A 16,727-nucleotide genomic window follows, 5' to 3' on the forward strand; every position below is an offset into this window, starting at 1 on the left:
CATTTAAGTATATACTCACTGCTGGGATAGACAGGGTTATAATCATCAAGAGGATCAAAGCTATGGGGAAAAGCCAAGAAAATGGAGCTGAGGATTATCAGATCAGCCATGATCTCACTGAACAGCATAGCAGGCTCAGTGGGTTGAATGGCCTCCTTCTGCTCTGACATCTTATGGTTCAGTGCCCCAGAATCATAATCCTGGAACAATGAATTACAGCAAGCTGAAGGAGAGAGCCCCTGCCTCCACCATTGACTAAAGAGCTGCTGGCAATGAGTATTAAATGCCTACTTTGAATATGTTCAGCCTGCTGTATAGTTATATCAAGATGAAATAATCCTCACTGCACTGCTCATCTGAACAACGAAATCTAATCTATAATGAATATCTTTGCAGCATTCAGTAACAGGGTAACCAAGTCCTGCCATGTTAACAACATTACCAAACGATCGACTTTCAGCCATACAACAGAGGACAGCAGGGTCTGCAGATTACCAACTGTTTTACTGATACCGTTCCTTGTCCTTGGAGCTATTGGACACAAAGAAACTGCAGCTGCAGCCTGTGTTAGGAGCAGTGAGCATCAAACTTACTGTGAATCCAATTCCCACTGTAGCAGAGAATGATCCTGGAATGAACTTCCCTTGATCAAACTGTACCAATAATGATGTCTTTCCAACTCCACTGTCACCGACCAGGATAGTCTGTGGGAGAAGAAGATCATTGTCAGTGAGTGCCACGATCAGTGTATTCATTTAGCAATGGACGATGCACCCAACACAGCAGTCTCTTAGTCATCCATCAAAAGACAGCAGACTCAGGAAAAGACAGAGGTTATGTGGCTTGATGGTACAGAAGGTTGGTTTGGGGAGGTGTTAAATTGGGGTGTTGGGGTGCAAAGTGAAGCAATGATCAACTGGATGTACCAATATGAGCAGACAGCCCTTAGAGTTTGGGTGCTTGGAGGTGTTGGGTCTGAATGCAGTTGGATGTTTTGTTGGTTCTGGCAATGATAGTATACCCTGCCATCAGTATTAGGGTGTGCGATCCAAGAGTAAGTATGTACATGTTTTATGGTAATACAGAAAAACATCAGCCAGTAAGAAACAGGAAAGAATGGCCATCAGCTCACTGAGCTGCAATACCATTCTATATAGTCCTGCTGAATCTTCAAATTCAAAACTACCTTCCAGTCCCAGTCTAGATCTCATAGTGCCCAAAAATCTAGTGTGCAGAGGTATGCAGAGAAACAGCATGTTGGCACTAAGTAATGATGCCTGTTTGAAGATTGGTACAAGCACGATGGGCTGAACGCTTCCGACAGTATTGTAACAATTTGTGATTCTCTAATTGTCTTACAATCCATCATTCTCCGGGAAGTGTTAACAGACTCAATCCTTTGCATGAAGTGAATTTTCTGCTGTTCTGTGGTGGGAGATAAAGGATGGTCGGGGTGGGGTGAGGGTGATTGGGGGAGGGGAGAGCGGGTGATGTGGAGGGGAGAGCGGTTGATGGGCAGTGAGAGGGCGATAGGGAGAGAGAGGGTGATGGAGAGGGAAGAGAAGAATGGAGGAGAGAGGATTATGGGGGCTGGGGAGAAAGAGGGCATTGGGGGGAAGAGGGTGATCAAGAGTAGAGAGGGTGATGGGGAGAGGATGATGGAGGGGGAGAGCGGGTGCTGGGGGGAGAGAGGATGATGGGGATAGGACGTTGGGGGGAGTGGGTGATGGTGAATGAGAGGATGATGGGAGTTGGAGCGAAAGAGGGTGATGGGGAGTAACATGGGGGGTGATGGAGGTGGGGAAGAGAGGGTGATGGGGTGGGGCAAGACGGTGATGGAGGTGGGGGAAGAGAGGGTGATGGGGTAGGGGAGAGAGGATGATGTGGTGGGGGAGAGAGGGTGATGGGGTAGAGGAGAGAGGATGATAGGGTTGGGGGAGATAAGGTAATGGAGTGGGGCAAGAGGGCGATGGGAGAGAAAGGGTGATGGGGATAGGAGAGAATGGGTGATTGGTTGGGGACAGCGGGTGATGTGGGAAGAGAGAATGGTGGGGGTGTGTTGAGGTGGAGGGTGTTGGTGTGGAAGGTGTTGTGGGAGTATGGGGGGTTGATGAGAGTGAGATCTTGAGGGAAATGTTGAGAGTCAGTGTGTGGGGTGCATATGCTGGGGAGGATGTTGGGGGTGTGGGACAGAGAAGATTTGGGAGAGTGTGAGAAAAGTGTTAGGATGGGGGAGGTGTGACTGTGACTGAAGCGGGTTGGGGTTGTGAGGAGGGAGAGTTTTTGGACTGTGAGGGATGAGGGTATTGGGGAGGTGTGAAGTGTAGTGTGCTCGGAGTGAAGGAGCAGATGTTGGGGTGGAGGATGTGGGAGAGGAGTTTGCTGTGGGGTATTGGTGTGGAGGGTGGTCAGGGTATTGGGGGAGTGAGGAGGAGGTTAGAGGTTGAGCATGAGGAAGGTTAGGGAGGTGATGGGGGAGAATGTGAAGCTATGTGCGTGGAGTTGTGAGGGGGAAGGTTATTGTGGGACTTTGTCGGGGGAAGGCTGTGTGGGGGTGATAATGGAAGAATCTGACAGGAGAGGGAGTTGGAGTTTTGATGGGGAGATTTTAGGATGTGAAAGGGGAGGGTGTTGGTAGGGTGATAAGAGGAGGGTGGGAGGGTCGAGCATGTGATGCTGGAAAAGCACAGCAGGTCAGGCGCATCTGAGGAGCAGGAAAACTTACATTTCAGGCATAAGTCCTTCATCAGGAGTGCCATTTCTGATGCAGGGCTTATGCCCGAAATGTCGATTTTTCCTGCTCCTTGGATGCTGCCTGACCTGCTGTGCTTTTTCAGTGCTGTGCTCTCGACTCTGACCTCCAGCATTTGCAGTCCTCACGTTCTCCATCTGATTGGAGGAGGGTGTTGAGGGTTTTGGGTGGAATGTGGGGATGTGTAGGGGACTGAGACGAAATTGAAGGGGAAAGTGTGGGGCATGTGTCGGGGTGGCATTGAGGAGCAGGGTGTTTGGGGTGGGTAGCATGGTGGGAGGGCATTGGCGGTAAGAGAATGTTTTGGGGGAAAATTTTGAGGGTTATGATTGGGAAGTTGTGTAACGGAAATGTTATGGGGATGATGGAGGAGAATGAGGAGGTAGGGTGTTGCAATGGTGAGGGGGCAGGGTATTAGGTTTGAATGGGGGGAGAGCGTGTGGTGTGTAAGGTAGAGACGATGATGGAAGGAAGGCATTGGTTTGGAGGGTATGGGAAATGATGTGGGTAAGTATAGTGAGGAAGGCATTCAGGGTGTGGGGGTGAATAGTTTTGGAGGTGAGGGGGGACAGCTGTTTGGGAGTGATTGGTGAGGATGTTGGGGGTTTAAGTGGGGCAAGTGTTGGGGGAGTATACTGTGGATGTGTGTGAGGGAAGTGTTGGGGAGCTGGTGAAGGACAGTGAGACTGGGGATGGTGTTGTGGTGTCAGGGGGGACAGCTTTGGTAATGATGGGGGTGGGTAGTGTTGGGGTATGTCGGGGGAGAGCATTTGGGGGAGGGTGTCGAGAGAAGAGTGTGAGGGAGTTGACGAGGGAGGGTATTGTGGATCCTGAAGAGGGATGGTATGGGTAAATAGGAGGACATTGTTAGAGGAATGATAACTAGTTACCTGATGAAAGAGCAGCGCTCTGAAAGTTAATACTTCTAAATAAATCTGTTGGACTACAACCTGGTGTTGCGTGATTTTCAACTTTGTCCACCTCAGTCCAACACCAGCACCTCCTCATCTTAACAGGAAAAGGCAGAGTGGATAAAGATAAACCATTTTCACTTGTTGAGGATTCTGGAACAATTGAGTATAGTGTGAGAATTAGGGCCAGGTATTCCGGAGAGACGTTAGGAAACCCTTCTACACAATTTGGTTGCTAGATGCTTTGAGCTCTCTTCCACAAATGGCTATGGATGTTGGATCAATTGTTAATTTTAAATCTGAGAACGATAATCAATTTTGTTAAGTAAAGGTATTAAGGGATATGGACCAAGGGAAGTTAGATGGAGTTTGGCCACTGATCAGCCATGATCCCATTGAATAGCAGAATGGGTTTAAGGGGCTGAATGGTCTACTCTTGTTTCTATGTTCTTAAAGCAGGATTGTCATTAAATCATCATAAAGTTCTTGCTGCTGGGCAAGAGCATTGAGTCAGTGTTATAGCAATGTGCTTATTGATGTTGAAGGAAACTATTGCAACAGATTAACAGGTAGCATTGTCATGTTCTCCCGAGGAATACTTGATGGCAAAACTGGGTGCCAATATGTTTTTGTCCAAGTATCAATATTCTTCCATTAAATACAAGAAAAATAAAAGTAATTTGCTATTTACAGCAATTTCATTTTTCTGGATAATATTTACTCTAACAATGCTTCAGAAAAATCCCAATTAAGAAGCGCATTTTACAAGCTAACCAGATCAAAGCTGTTGTGCAGTCAGTGATGCCCTATGATGTTTATTAGATTAGACTTACAGTGTGGAAACAGGCCCTTCGGCCCAACAAGTCCACACCAACCCGCCGAAGCGAAACCCACCCATACCCCTACATTTATCCCTACCTAACACTACGGGCAATTTAGCATGGCCAATTCACCTGACCCGCACATCTTTGGACTGTGGGAGGAAACCGGAGCACCCAGAGGAAACCCACGCAGACACGGGGAGAACGTGCAAACTCCACACAGTCAGTCACCTGAGTCGGGAATTGAAGTCGGGAATGTGGTTGATGTTTGCTGTCAAAATTGTCTTTGTACTTAATGCTGTGCAAATATTTTGACATAATTTTTTACAGGATGTTTTTGAAATATTTTAGGTGTTTAAAAGCATGATCCTCTTCTCCAAATGTTAAACAGGACTCCAGGTGATTGTCCGTGTGGAATTTGCACTTTCTCCCTGTGTCTGTGTGGGTTTCCTCCAGTTGCTCCAATTCCTCCCACTGTCCAAAGATGTCTAGGTTAGATGGATTAGCCATGCTAAATTTCCCATAGTATCCAGGAGTATGCAGGCTAGGTGGATTAGTGATGGTAAATGTGGGGTTATGGGGATAGAGTGGGAGGATGGGTCTGGGTGAAATGCTCTTTGGAGGTTCAGTGCAATGGGATGAATAATCTCTATCTGCCCTGTCGGGATTCTATGAATTTAATTCAGGAAAAGACAAGGTCAGGGAGATTATTGACCAACTGAAATGTCTCAGCTCAATGTGAAAAGTTCACCTGCTTTCCCTCAAATGGTGTCATAGACTTTGTGTGACCACCTGAACAGCAGACCTAGCTGGAAGTCTCATCAGAAAGACAGTGCCTCTGACAAGGCAACCTTCACTCAGCATTTCACCAGCCACGTTAGCATGATTATATTCCAGAATCTGTTGCAGGCCTTACACTCCTGGATTGAAGGGTGCACAGTGGCTTAGTGGTTAACACTACTGCCTCACAGTGCCAGGGATCCGGGTTCAATTCCAGCCTCACTTAACAGTCTGTGTAGAGTTTACACATTCTCCTTGTGTTCGTATGGGTTCCTCCAGGTGCTCTGCTTTCCTCCCACAGTCCAAAGATGTGCAGGTCAGGTGGATTGGCCATGCTCAATTGCCCGTAGTGTCCAGGGATTTTAGGTTAGGTGGATTAGCCATGCAGGGTTATAGGGTAGGGGGATGAGTTGGGTGGGATGCTCTTTGGAGAATTGGCGAGGACTTGTTGGGCCAAATGGCCTGTTTCCACACTATAGGGATTCTACAGAAGAGTTGAGATTCTCAGTTACTGGGAGTGGTCACCAAATCAGGGAGGGGGAGATTTGGAAGGGAAAGAAGACACACAAAGCAAACCCAACTGCCTGAGCATGAGGAGGAGTGGGTGACATCAACTGTCTCTCTTGACTGTATTCCCAGTGAGCTGCTGACTACATTACTATATGTAAGGCTGCTACATCAGGGACTGCTTCACAATGTATCACTGACTAGATATGCTTTGGGATAGCATTAAGCCACTCCTAAAATAAAACTGTTTTCTGAAAAAATAAAGTTTCAACTTATTCTGATCCCTGAGACTATCAGCCCAGACTGTTGAGTTAGGTTCTTTGCTGTCACCAGCTCCAGTGAGTCACAACTTTAACCTTGAGGCTATTTATGTTCTCGTTCACATTTAGTCACTAGAGGCTCTCTGTAGAAAGCTGATCTATTATTATAATAGTGTGCACAACAACTCCAGGTTTAGCTTTCCTGTTCCTCTTTGTTGCACCTGTTGTTCATTGAGGAAACATTGAATGTTGCCCTGAGAACAGCAGCTCTGAGACTCTTTCAATGACAGGAATAGTTTTACAGGCAGTCCCCGGATTACATCATGTTTCATTTTTGAGTTCATAAGCCAATTTGTGCTCACAGTGGAACATAACACATTGCAATAAAAAATAGCACTCATACGTATGAGTGAACATTCACATTTTGGATCTTAAAATTAATATAAATATGAAATCTCTTCATAATTTAACTCAATACAAAGCAATACTGCCTCCAAAGAAGGTGCAGACCTCATTCTAGCATTTATGTTTATCACTCAGTTATCAGTCCCAGCATTGCACTGTCAATATCTCAGAGGAATAGAGCAAAAGGCAGTAGGGCTCATTCATGACAGTAAATCCCATTGACTGTGGTCGAGCTAAATATCGGGGATTTGTACATCAAGTTGCAAATGTAATTCCAACCCAATCTGCATCTTTCGCTGAGATGTTAACCTGAGACCTGTTCCTTCTTTGTAGTGAGATCCCACAGAATTACTCTGAACTTGACCTTTTGATACCATATCTACCAACCTTTCCCCAGCTACAATCAGTTCTGAGAAAGGATCGCTGGACCCAAAACATTGACTTTGCTTTCTCACCACAGATGCTGTCAGACCTGATGAATTTTTCCAGTAATTTCTGTTTGTGATTTCCGGCATCTACAGTTCTTTGTTTTCTTTAGTTAAGAATTCAATTATGTTATGGTCACATTTCCTAAAGATTCTTTCACAACAAGATTATTAATTAATTTCTTCCCATTGTCCAAAATCTGTCTCCAGGTTGGCTCCTCAACATGTTGATTTAAAGAAAACATTTTGTACACAGTCCAGGAATTAATCTGTTATGGTATTATCACTGGTGTGATTTGCTCAGTCAATATGCAGATTAAAATCACACACGATTATGACAACTCTCATGTTGCATGCACCTCTAACTTCCTGTTTAATACCTTACCTTCCTCACACAACTGTTTAGAGGTTCATAGAGAGCTCTCACTCATGGTTTGGGTCCTTGTCACCTCTTAGCTCCACTCAGACTGGTTCTACATCTAGATTTCCTGCATTAGATTGTTTCTCACCCTTGAACATCATGCCATCTCCACTTTCATTTTGCTGGTCTTTCCTAAAGATTGAATATCTTTAATGTTCAATTTCCAACCTTGAAGCCATGCCTCCACGATCACAATCGCATTGTAGCCATATAAGCATTTTAGGAGTTCGGCCCAACAAGTCCACACCAACCCTCTGAAGAGCAACCCACCCAGACCCATTCCCCTACATTTACTCCTTCACCTGACACTAAGGGCAATTTAGCATAGCCAATTCACCTAACCTGCACTTCTTTGGACTGTGGGAGGAAACCCACGCAGACAATGTGCAAACACCACACAGAGGTTAGGGGTACAGTGGTTAGCACTGCTGCCTCACAGCGCCTGAAGACCCGGGTTCAATTCCCGACTCAGGCGACTGACTGTGTGGAGTTTGCACGTTCTCCCCGTGTCTGCGTGGGTTTCCTCCGGGTGCTCCGGTTTCCTCCCACAGTCCAAAGATGTGCGGGTCAGGTGAATTGGCCATGCTAAAATTGCCCGTAGTGTTAGGTAAGGGGTAATGTAGGGGTATGGGTGGGTTTCGCTTCGGCGGGTCGGTGTGGACTTGTTGGGCCGAAGGGCCTGTTTCCACACTGTAAGTCTAAGTCTAATCTAGAGAGTTGCCTGAGGCGGGAATTGAACCCGGGCCTCTGGCACTATGAGGCAGCAGTGCTAACCACTGTACCACCGTGCCGCCAATTACTAGGCCAAAGTACTTCAAAGTTAACACTTTACAGAGTTTCCTTTGTTTCTCCTCAGATTTGAATGTATGGTGCATACATGTAGGTTAGTTTTTAAAAACTGTTACCAATATATAAATATATATATATATATATGCATAATCTAAACTGTTTTTCAACAACCTTTGCATATTTGCTGTGCCAGTTTGGTACTACACCAGTTATTCATTATTATCTAAAGAACCTTGCTTGACTTAGTTTTAACATTGGGCCCGATACAGTCTGTGGCAAAAATGAGGACTGCAGATGTCAGAGTCTAGATTAGAGTGGTGTTGGAAAAGAACAGCAGGTCAGGCAGCTTCCGAGGAGCAGGAAAATTGACGTTTCAGGCAGGAGCCCTTCATCAGAAATGTGAACCATTTAGTTGACAATATCATTAACTTCCTTAAAATTAGAATGTATTATGACCAGTGAAAAAAATGGGAAAAAGTGAGGATTGCAGATGCTAGAGAGTCAAAGTGAAAAGGTATGGTGCTGGAAAAGCACAGCAGGTCAGGCAGCATCTGAGGAGCAGGAGAATCAATGTTTTGGGCACAAGCCCTTCATCAGGAATGTGGAGGGGGAAGGGGACTGGGAGGTAAATAGGGGGTGAGGGTGGGACTTGGGGAAGGTGCTGTTTTCTGTATGCATCACCAGAGGAGAAATGATGCAAAGTGTCATGAGATTCAGCTATATTCACTCTCAGTTTGTCCTGAGAAAGCTGACAATTCTAAGTGTACAAGTTTTCTTATTTCTGTGTCATAATGCTAGCAAATTCTCAAACTCTTAGCAAATAGATCTATGCAAGTGTAAACTAATCCCTTGTGTGTGGTTGGGGCTTTGAGATTTATTTACTAAGTAAGAATAGGAGAAGGAAAACAAACACATGATGCCAAATTTTGATTTTCAAGCATACAGCATACGATATGGTTCTACTACTGATCATGGAAGCTACTCAAGAGTAAAAACTCCAAATATTAAGGTGACTAAAATTGAAACAATATTTAAACAAAATACAGAATTGTGTATTGTCATCTCTGACATATCTGAATGGAACAAATAGGCCATAAAAATTTGTATGGTCAATTTTGATTCAGTCCCTGTGCTAACATTAAACAGTAGGAGGCATTGGATATTGCAAAGGCTATGGGTCCTGACAACATTCCAGTAATAAGACTGAAGATTTGTACTCCAGAACATGCTGCACCTCTAGCCAAACTGTTCCAGTACAGTTACGACACTGGTATTAACTCAAAAATGTAGAAAATTACTCAGGTACACTCAAAAAAAGGACAAATCTGACCCAGCCATTAAGGCACCTTACTAAAACTAGTGAATGGGAATTGGGGGGAAATTCTCCACTGATTGGAGACATAGAAAGATTTATGATTGGCGGAAGAGAGTGAGCTCAGCTCCAGTACATCTCTGCATAAGTTCCCCAGAGTTATGTCCTCGGCCCAACTCTAGCAATTCCGGTCAACAATAACATTCCCTCTATCATAAGGTTAAAAGTGAGGATGATCACTGCTGCTTGCACAACACAAGATACCAAAGTAGTCCACATCCAAGTACTGAAATATTTGGACAATTTCCAGGCTTGGGCTGACAAGTGGCAATTAACAATTTTGCCATATAAATGCCAAGCAATGAACAGCTCCAATAAGAGAATCCAAACATTACTCTTTTGCAATCAATGCCATAACCATCACTGAATCCCATTATCAATATCTTGAGGGTTATCATTGACAAAAACCTGAGTGGACTTGCTATATAAATACAATGTCTGCAAAAGTAACTTGCTCCCAGACTGTTCAGAACCTCATATACAAGGCACAAGTCAGGAATGTGATGGAATGCTCCTCACCTCCCTGATCAATGGAATTCCAACAATACTCAAGAAGCTTGACACTATCCAGAGCAAACCAACTGATTTGGATTAGCACCACATCCCCAAACTCTCACTCTCCCACACTTAGTAGCCCCAGTGTCTACCATCTAAAGATGCACTGAAGAAATTCATCAAGGCTCCTTAGACAACATCTTCCAAAGTCACAAGGGCATCAGATGGATGGGAACACCACCACCTGCAAATTCCCCTCTGAACCATTCACCATCCTGACTTGAAAGCACATCACTGTTTCTTCAGCTGGGTCAAAATCTTGGAATTCACTCCCAGGCAGCATTGTGTGTCAACCTGCACCAATAGGACAGCAGTGGTTCAAGAAGGGAGTTCACCACCGCCTCAGCAACAACTAGAGATGGGCATTACAATTAACCCAGACAGTGACACACTCATATCTGAATTATACTTAAACAAAGGAAAACAAAGGAATTATACTTAAACAAAGGCATTATATCAGCTCAACACATTCAGCTCATGGAATAAAACAAAAAATATTTGATGACTTTGAGAGACTAATTCATAATCCAATTCACTTTTGTGAACCAGTGTTTGTCTGGAGCCTATATCATACCGTTCAGAGCCAATGGGATCCGCTGGCCATTTTACCAGTGCATGTAAAGAGGAAGCTGCACACTGCAATTTTCTGAAAAGCTGTCCAAAGGATTCACCAAATTACTGACTGAATTTCCTGTCAGTGATGCATTTCAAAAACATCTGCTGGACATCGTAGATGCTTCAGAGCTGGTGAGTTAATCAAAGATGGACAAAGGAATGAGTTGATTATTGACCAATATGCTTACAGGTCTTTTGTGCAAACCAAACCATTGAATCAATAACAGGAACAGACAAACTTGAAAAAAAACTGTGGAAGGTGTAAACTTCTATGAATACAGAATTTCTGCAAGGCATGAGTCACAATTGTCCACATTTCCAGAGTAGGTGCTAGTTTTGTGGTTGTATTGGAAAAACTTAACTCGGGGCATGGCTAGCTCTGGAGCTTAAGTCTTCAGTAATATAATGGGCACACTTATAGGCTCTAAAACTTTATAGAATTGCAGTAACGGTTATAGAGCGTGAATTATGTTCGAACAATATGCCAAACCAGAGCAAGGAAACAAAGAAAAGAGCAAAGAACATTACCGCACAGGAACAGGCCCTTCGGCCCTCCAAGCCTGAGCCGATCCAGGTCCTCTATCTAAACCTGTCGCCTATTTTCTAAGGATCTGTATCCCTCTGCTCCCTGCCCATTCACGTATCTGCCCAGGTACATCTTAAATAACACTATTGTTCCTGCTCCTTCCATCTCCACTGGCAACGCATTGCAGGCACCCACCACCATCTGCGTGAAGAACTGTTCCTGTATATCTCCCCTAAACCTTTCCCCTCTTACTTTGAACTCGTGACCCCGAGTAATTGAGTTCTCTACTCTGGGAAAAAGTTTCTTGCTGTCCACCCTGTCTACACCTCTCACGATTTTATAGGCCTCAATCAGGTTCACCCTCAACTGCCTTCTTTCCAATGAAAATAATCCTAATCCACTCAACCTCTCCTCATAGCTAACAACTTCCATACCAGGCAACATCCTGGTCAACCTCCTCTGCACCCTCTCCATAGCATCCACACCCTCTTGTTAATGTGGTGAACAGAACTGTACGCAGTATTCCAAATGTGGCCGCAACAAAGGCTTATATAACTGTAACATGATGTGCCAACTCTTGTACCCAATACCCCATCTGATGAAGGAAAGCATGCCGTATGCCTTCTTGACCTTGCTGCAGACCTGCATTGCCACCTTTGGGGAACAATAGACCTGAACACCCGGATATCTCTGTACATCAATTTTTCTCAGGACTTTTCCATTTACTGTATGGTTCACTTTTGAATTGCATCTTCAAAAATGTGTAACCTTGCATTTGTCTGGATTGAACTCCATCTGCCATTTCTCTGGCCAACTCTCCAATCTATCTACATTCTGCTGTATCCTCTGGTAGTCCCCTTCACTATCTGCTACTCCACCAATCTTAGTATCATCTGCAAGCTTGCTAATGAGGCAACCTACGTCTTCCTCCAAATCATTTATGTATATCAATTTCACCACATGAAGTTTCTATTCCTCTTTGAGGCAAAATTGTTTCTGATTTTGTCTCCATCCCTGGGGACAATTTCTTTATTCTCACTGATTATCTTTGACATTGTCCTGTTGTGAATCAATTGCAGGATACATATGCATAAATGAAACACACACTCTCAACGTTATTTGTAGTTTATATGGAGCACACAAAGAGATGATCTCACATAATGGTCCTTGATTTACTGGTAAGTCATTCAGGGAGATGTTTGAGGAATGGGGAATAAATCATGTCATGCCTTTTCTCCACAAACCCAGATCTAACGACAAGACTAAAAGAATGATTTATACAGTAAAACCTTTAGTTTCAAAATACAGATAAATCAAACAAATCTGGACCCATGAATCCTTACAGTAAAATCTCTAATGAAATCATTGCATCCACCCTGATGAAAAGTCCAGATAGAAAGAGAGGAGAGTGGATAAAAGGTGCAACAGTACTGGGAATAGTTGCCAAGTTTGAAGATAGGTTGACAAACTTAACATTCCACGGAGTGTATGTCATAACCAGCCAAAGGGAGAAGGATCTGTCCAGAGCTATGGAAACACAAGGTTATCACAGCTAGTAGTGCAACTGTGAGAATGAACAGAGAGTGAATCAGGGAAGTAACACATTTTCACCCATTGTGTGAGAATCCAGGGCAGGAGCTAAGGCAAACTCCAAACAACATCCAAATGTGACATTCCCAGACTGAGGAATCTCAACAACCTCAGACTAACATTACAGTTGTTGTATGGTACAAGCAGACAACCTCTACCCTTCAGGGAGACACAACCCTATAAGTTCACTAGCTCATAACTCTGTAATGTATAAATAAATATTTCCCTGCATTGAGAGCAGTTGAGGATGTTGGTGAGGGGGAGTTATTGATTTGAAAAGAAAGGATGATGTTATAACATTCCATTAAGGTTATGTTTTCTGTGAACAATACTGGAGGGGAAATCACAGAATTATTACAGAGCAGAAGGAAGCCATTCAGCTCACTATGTCTAAACTCTCACCTTCTCCCTGTAAACCTGCAAATCCTTTCAGATAACAACCTAATTCATTCTTCAAGGTGTGAATTGAATCTATCTCTGCTACATTCTTAGACTGCATTCCAGACCATAACTGCTCGCCGCATGAAGATTTTCTCCATATCACGTTTGCTTTTTTTACTAATTATTTTAAATCTTTGCCCTCTCATTCCTGATCCTTTCATAAGTGAAATCAGTTTCTCGACATTTACTCTGTCCAGCCACCTTGAATACTTCATTCTGGTCTCCTCTCAGCCATAGCTTTTCCCAAGAAACATTCCCAATTCATCCAATCTATTGTCATAACTGAAATTCCTCATGCCTGGCATCATTCTTATGAACATCTTCTCCACTCTCTCCAATGCCTTTGTATCCTTCCGAATGGATGTAAAATACTCCAAGCGTACACAATACTCCAGTTGAGGTCTAACCAGTGTCCTGTTTAGGTTGAGCATAGCACCCCTGTTCTTGTACTCTATTATTCATTTTTAAGGCTTAGGAAACACTATGTTTTATAAACCACACATCTCTATGCTCCTGCACTCTCTTTAGAGTTATGCTCTTTATTTTATATTGTCTCTATCTGTTCTTCCTATCAAAATGAATCACTTGTCCTTTCTCCACATTAAACTTTGTCTGCCACCAATCTATCCACTCTATCAACTTGTATATAAGCTTTTTTCCATCGTTTACAGATCTTCCAAGTTTTGCATCATGTCCAAATTTTGAAATTGTTCCTGATACCCCAAGAGATTGAGGTTATTTACGTCTGTCAGGAAACCCAAGATAGACAGCAGTACAGTAGGACACTTCGGCACTGTTCGTTCACCCCGTCCACTTCCTCCTTTTTCTCGTATTTTTCGTTTTCTTCTTTCTTCTCAGTGATGTCCTGAATGTCTGACCCCAGCATAGACTCGGACTCCTGGCCCAGGGTGCCAACCTCCTGGCGACACATAGTGGTCCCTAGGTTTGGCTCAGCCTGGCTATCTTGCAGCCTGGCATGGATTGGCAGTCTCTTGGTGGCATGTGGCAGTCTCTTGGCTCGGCATGGTGGCCTTTTGGTGGCCTCTGGCCATCTTTTGGCCGGGTGTGGCCTCAGTGTGGACTTCTGGCCTCAAAATTCTGGAGTGGTCTCCTAGCCTTGACAGTCTCAAGGTGAAGTCTGGTGCGATTTGGAGTTAAGGCCTGGTGTGGAATGGAGGCTTGGTGCCAATGTGGACTGGGATTGGAAGGACTATTGTTTTGAGCTTTTTAATCTTCCTATTTTCTAATTTATTCCTATGATTTGTAATGGTAGACTTATTATTTCTTTATTTTTCTAATTTTTTTCCGAAGAACCTGTACTGAAGCATCTGTTCCTAGGTACCTTATACCTATGGTGGTGCCATAAGTGGTGACTTGTAAACTATTCATTGTGCTTATTTGAATAAATGTGGCAATAAAGCTAAAGCTAATCCAAAAAGCAAGGGTCCCAAACCAAACCTCTGGGGAACTCCATAACAAACCTCATCCCAGCCCAAAAAAAGGTCCACTGCTCGGCAAATTATTTTATCCATGTTGTTGCTGTCCCCGTTATTCCGAGAGCTGTAAAATTGCTAATGATCAAATGCATCACATGATTCAGACCCAGGCCTGGATTTGTGTCATAGAAAATGGTGGCAAAGCCCGATATCTGGACAGCAGGCCTCTATGTCCAGCAGGAAACCTTGTCATCAAGCTGGGGAATGGAAGTGGCTCACAGACCATACATTTACAAATGCAGCTGACTACAAGCAGTCACAACTTTTGTTATTGGCCTTTCCAAATGAATCGAGTATCTTAAACTCTGTACAGATGTTATAAAACTAGCACGAGAGGAGAGGAGCTCTTTCAGAGAATGTAAATCATTCCAAACAGTGCCTTGGACAGAACTGTGTGGCTGATAGAGAGTGAGGGCGAGTGACCTTGGAAGGGCCAATCTTCTTGTCTCTCCCGAGCTGGACACCAGGTTCGGAGCAAGGACAGTAAAAAGGATGATCAGGAATCATGCCAAACAAATTCCAAAATTAAACCTTGGAGGATTCTCCCCATTGAGTATCTGAAGTTCTTCTAGCCCTTGTACATATCACTGTGGTTAATTTCTGAAAAGCATTTTAGTTTTGAGAAGGGGACAAGCAGTTCACTTCCCTATGAAATTCAGCCCAGAATGATGGTTTGTACATACCATTAAATGAGAGTCTTGTGAAACAGTGCCAGTGTTGCTATGACTGTGTTACTTGGTTCAGAGGTGGGTCCTAACATGTTTCAAATGATTAAAATAACCACGCATCCCATCAACTTCAAAAACAACTGCTCTCTGCTTTTTTTATACTATCATGTTGGAGATACAAATTCTCTTCATTTACTACCTTCATTACCTGAGGGCTGAAGCTGACTGAATAGGTAGCCAGATAGAGATGATACCAACAGCAAAAGCTTTGTAAAACAACAGAAGCAGCTGTCCCCCTGCCTGTGGGAGGTCAGCCATCTCATTGACAGGCTCTCTAACAGATTAGGCTATGCAGAGGCCAGGCAACTGTGAGCCAACTGCTGTTCTGTCTGATAACAGACACAGAACCAAAGAAAGAGTGACAAGCACTTATTGTCCTTTGAAAGTGCACTCAGCTCTCGCTCCTGCTAATGGACTTTCACAGTGTTCAGATAAAAGAGACTGGACAGGCTTATCTGACAACAAAACACACAGCCCTCGAGAAGTAGAAGCTGACATTTGAGAAATGGAGAAAGGAAAGGCAGGCAGAGAGAAAACTGGACAGAGTGATAGACAGACAGAGGGAGGGAAAAAGGGAAATAGAATAGGAGCCATAGAGACAGGGAGAGAGCTAGAGGGAGAGAGAGTGACAGGAAGAATAGCGGTGCTGTGATATTGAAGCAATACATGTTGAAGTGTTTAATCCCAGTTTGTTGGATCTGGTAGGGGACATTGATTATGTTAGGAAACATAAATACTTAGTGGGCAATGGTTTGTCAGCCTTGTCGGAACGAGAGCAGTGTGACTCAGGGGCAGGAACAGAACTGGAGGGTGAGCAGAAAGTAGAGGAGAGGGCCGGAGGGAAGCTCTGAACAAGAAACAGTGTTGCCAGCTTCCACGTGAGCAGCTGGTGAGGATCCCACATTCTCAACTGCTTAAGATGTGAGTGAGAGGAGGCTGTTTGACCTTTCACTATTGCCCATTTGCCCTGTTAGATAAGTCAGTGAGAACATGGTGGGATGTTGATGGTTTGGTTCCTGTCATTTCATTGAGGGTGGACCCCAGGAGACTTTTAGCTGCCTTAGAGGTACCAGATTCCCACTGTGTGTCTGTGTGTGTGTGTGTGTGTGTGTGTGTGTGTGTGTGCATCTGTGTGTCTGTGTCTGTGTGTGTGTTTGTATGTGTGTGTGTTTGTGTGCGTCTGTGTGTCTGTTCTATGTGTGTGTTTGTGTGCGTGTCTGCGTGTGTGTCTGCGTGTGCGTGTGTGTGTCTGTTTCTGTGTGTGTGTCTGTGTGTCTGTGTGTGCATGTGTCTGTGTGTATGTGTGTTTGCATGCGTGTGTGTGTCTTTGTGT

At 44.0% G+C, this 16,727-nt stretch overlaps 1 protein-coding gene across 4 annotated transcripts in view; it reads right to left on the reverse strand.

The window, feature by feature from the left end:
- LOC132827708 (ras-related protein Rab-37-like) overlaps positions 1-16,727 on the reverse strand; it is a 290,033-nt gene that overhangs the window by 241,684 nt on the left and 31,622 nt on the right. For all 4 annotated transcript variants that reach the window (XM_060844394.1, XM_060844392.1, XM_060844390.1 and 1 more), the window contains exon 2: positions 594-704. In XM_060844394.1, the coding sequence (XP_060700377.1) occupies positions 594-704 (111 nt within the window). The remainder of the gene's footprint in view (positions 1-593; positions 705-16,727) is intronic.

The sequence above is a fragment of the Hemiscyllium ocellatum genome, chromosome 25 (genome assembly GCF_020745735.1).
Source record: "Hemiscyllium ocellatum isolate sHemOce1 chromosome 25, sHemOce1.pat.X.cur, whole genome shotgun sequence".
Classification (NCBI taxonomy): domain Eukaryota; kingdom Metazoa; phylum Chordata; class Chondrichthyes; order Orectolobiformes; family Hemiscylliidae; genus Hemiscyllium; species Hemiscyllium ocellatum.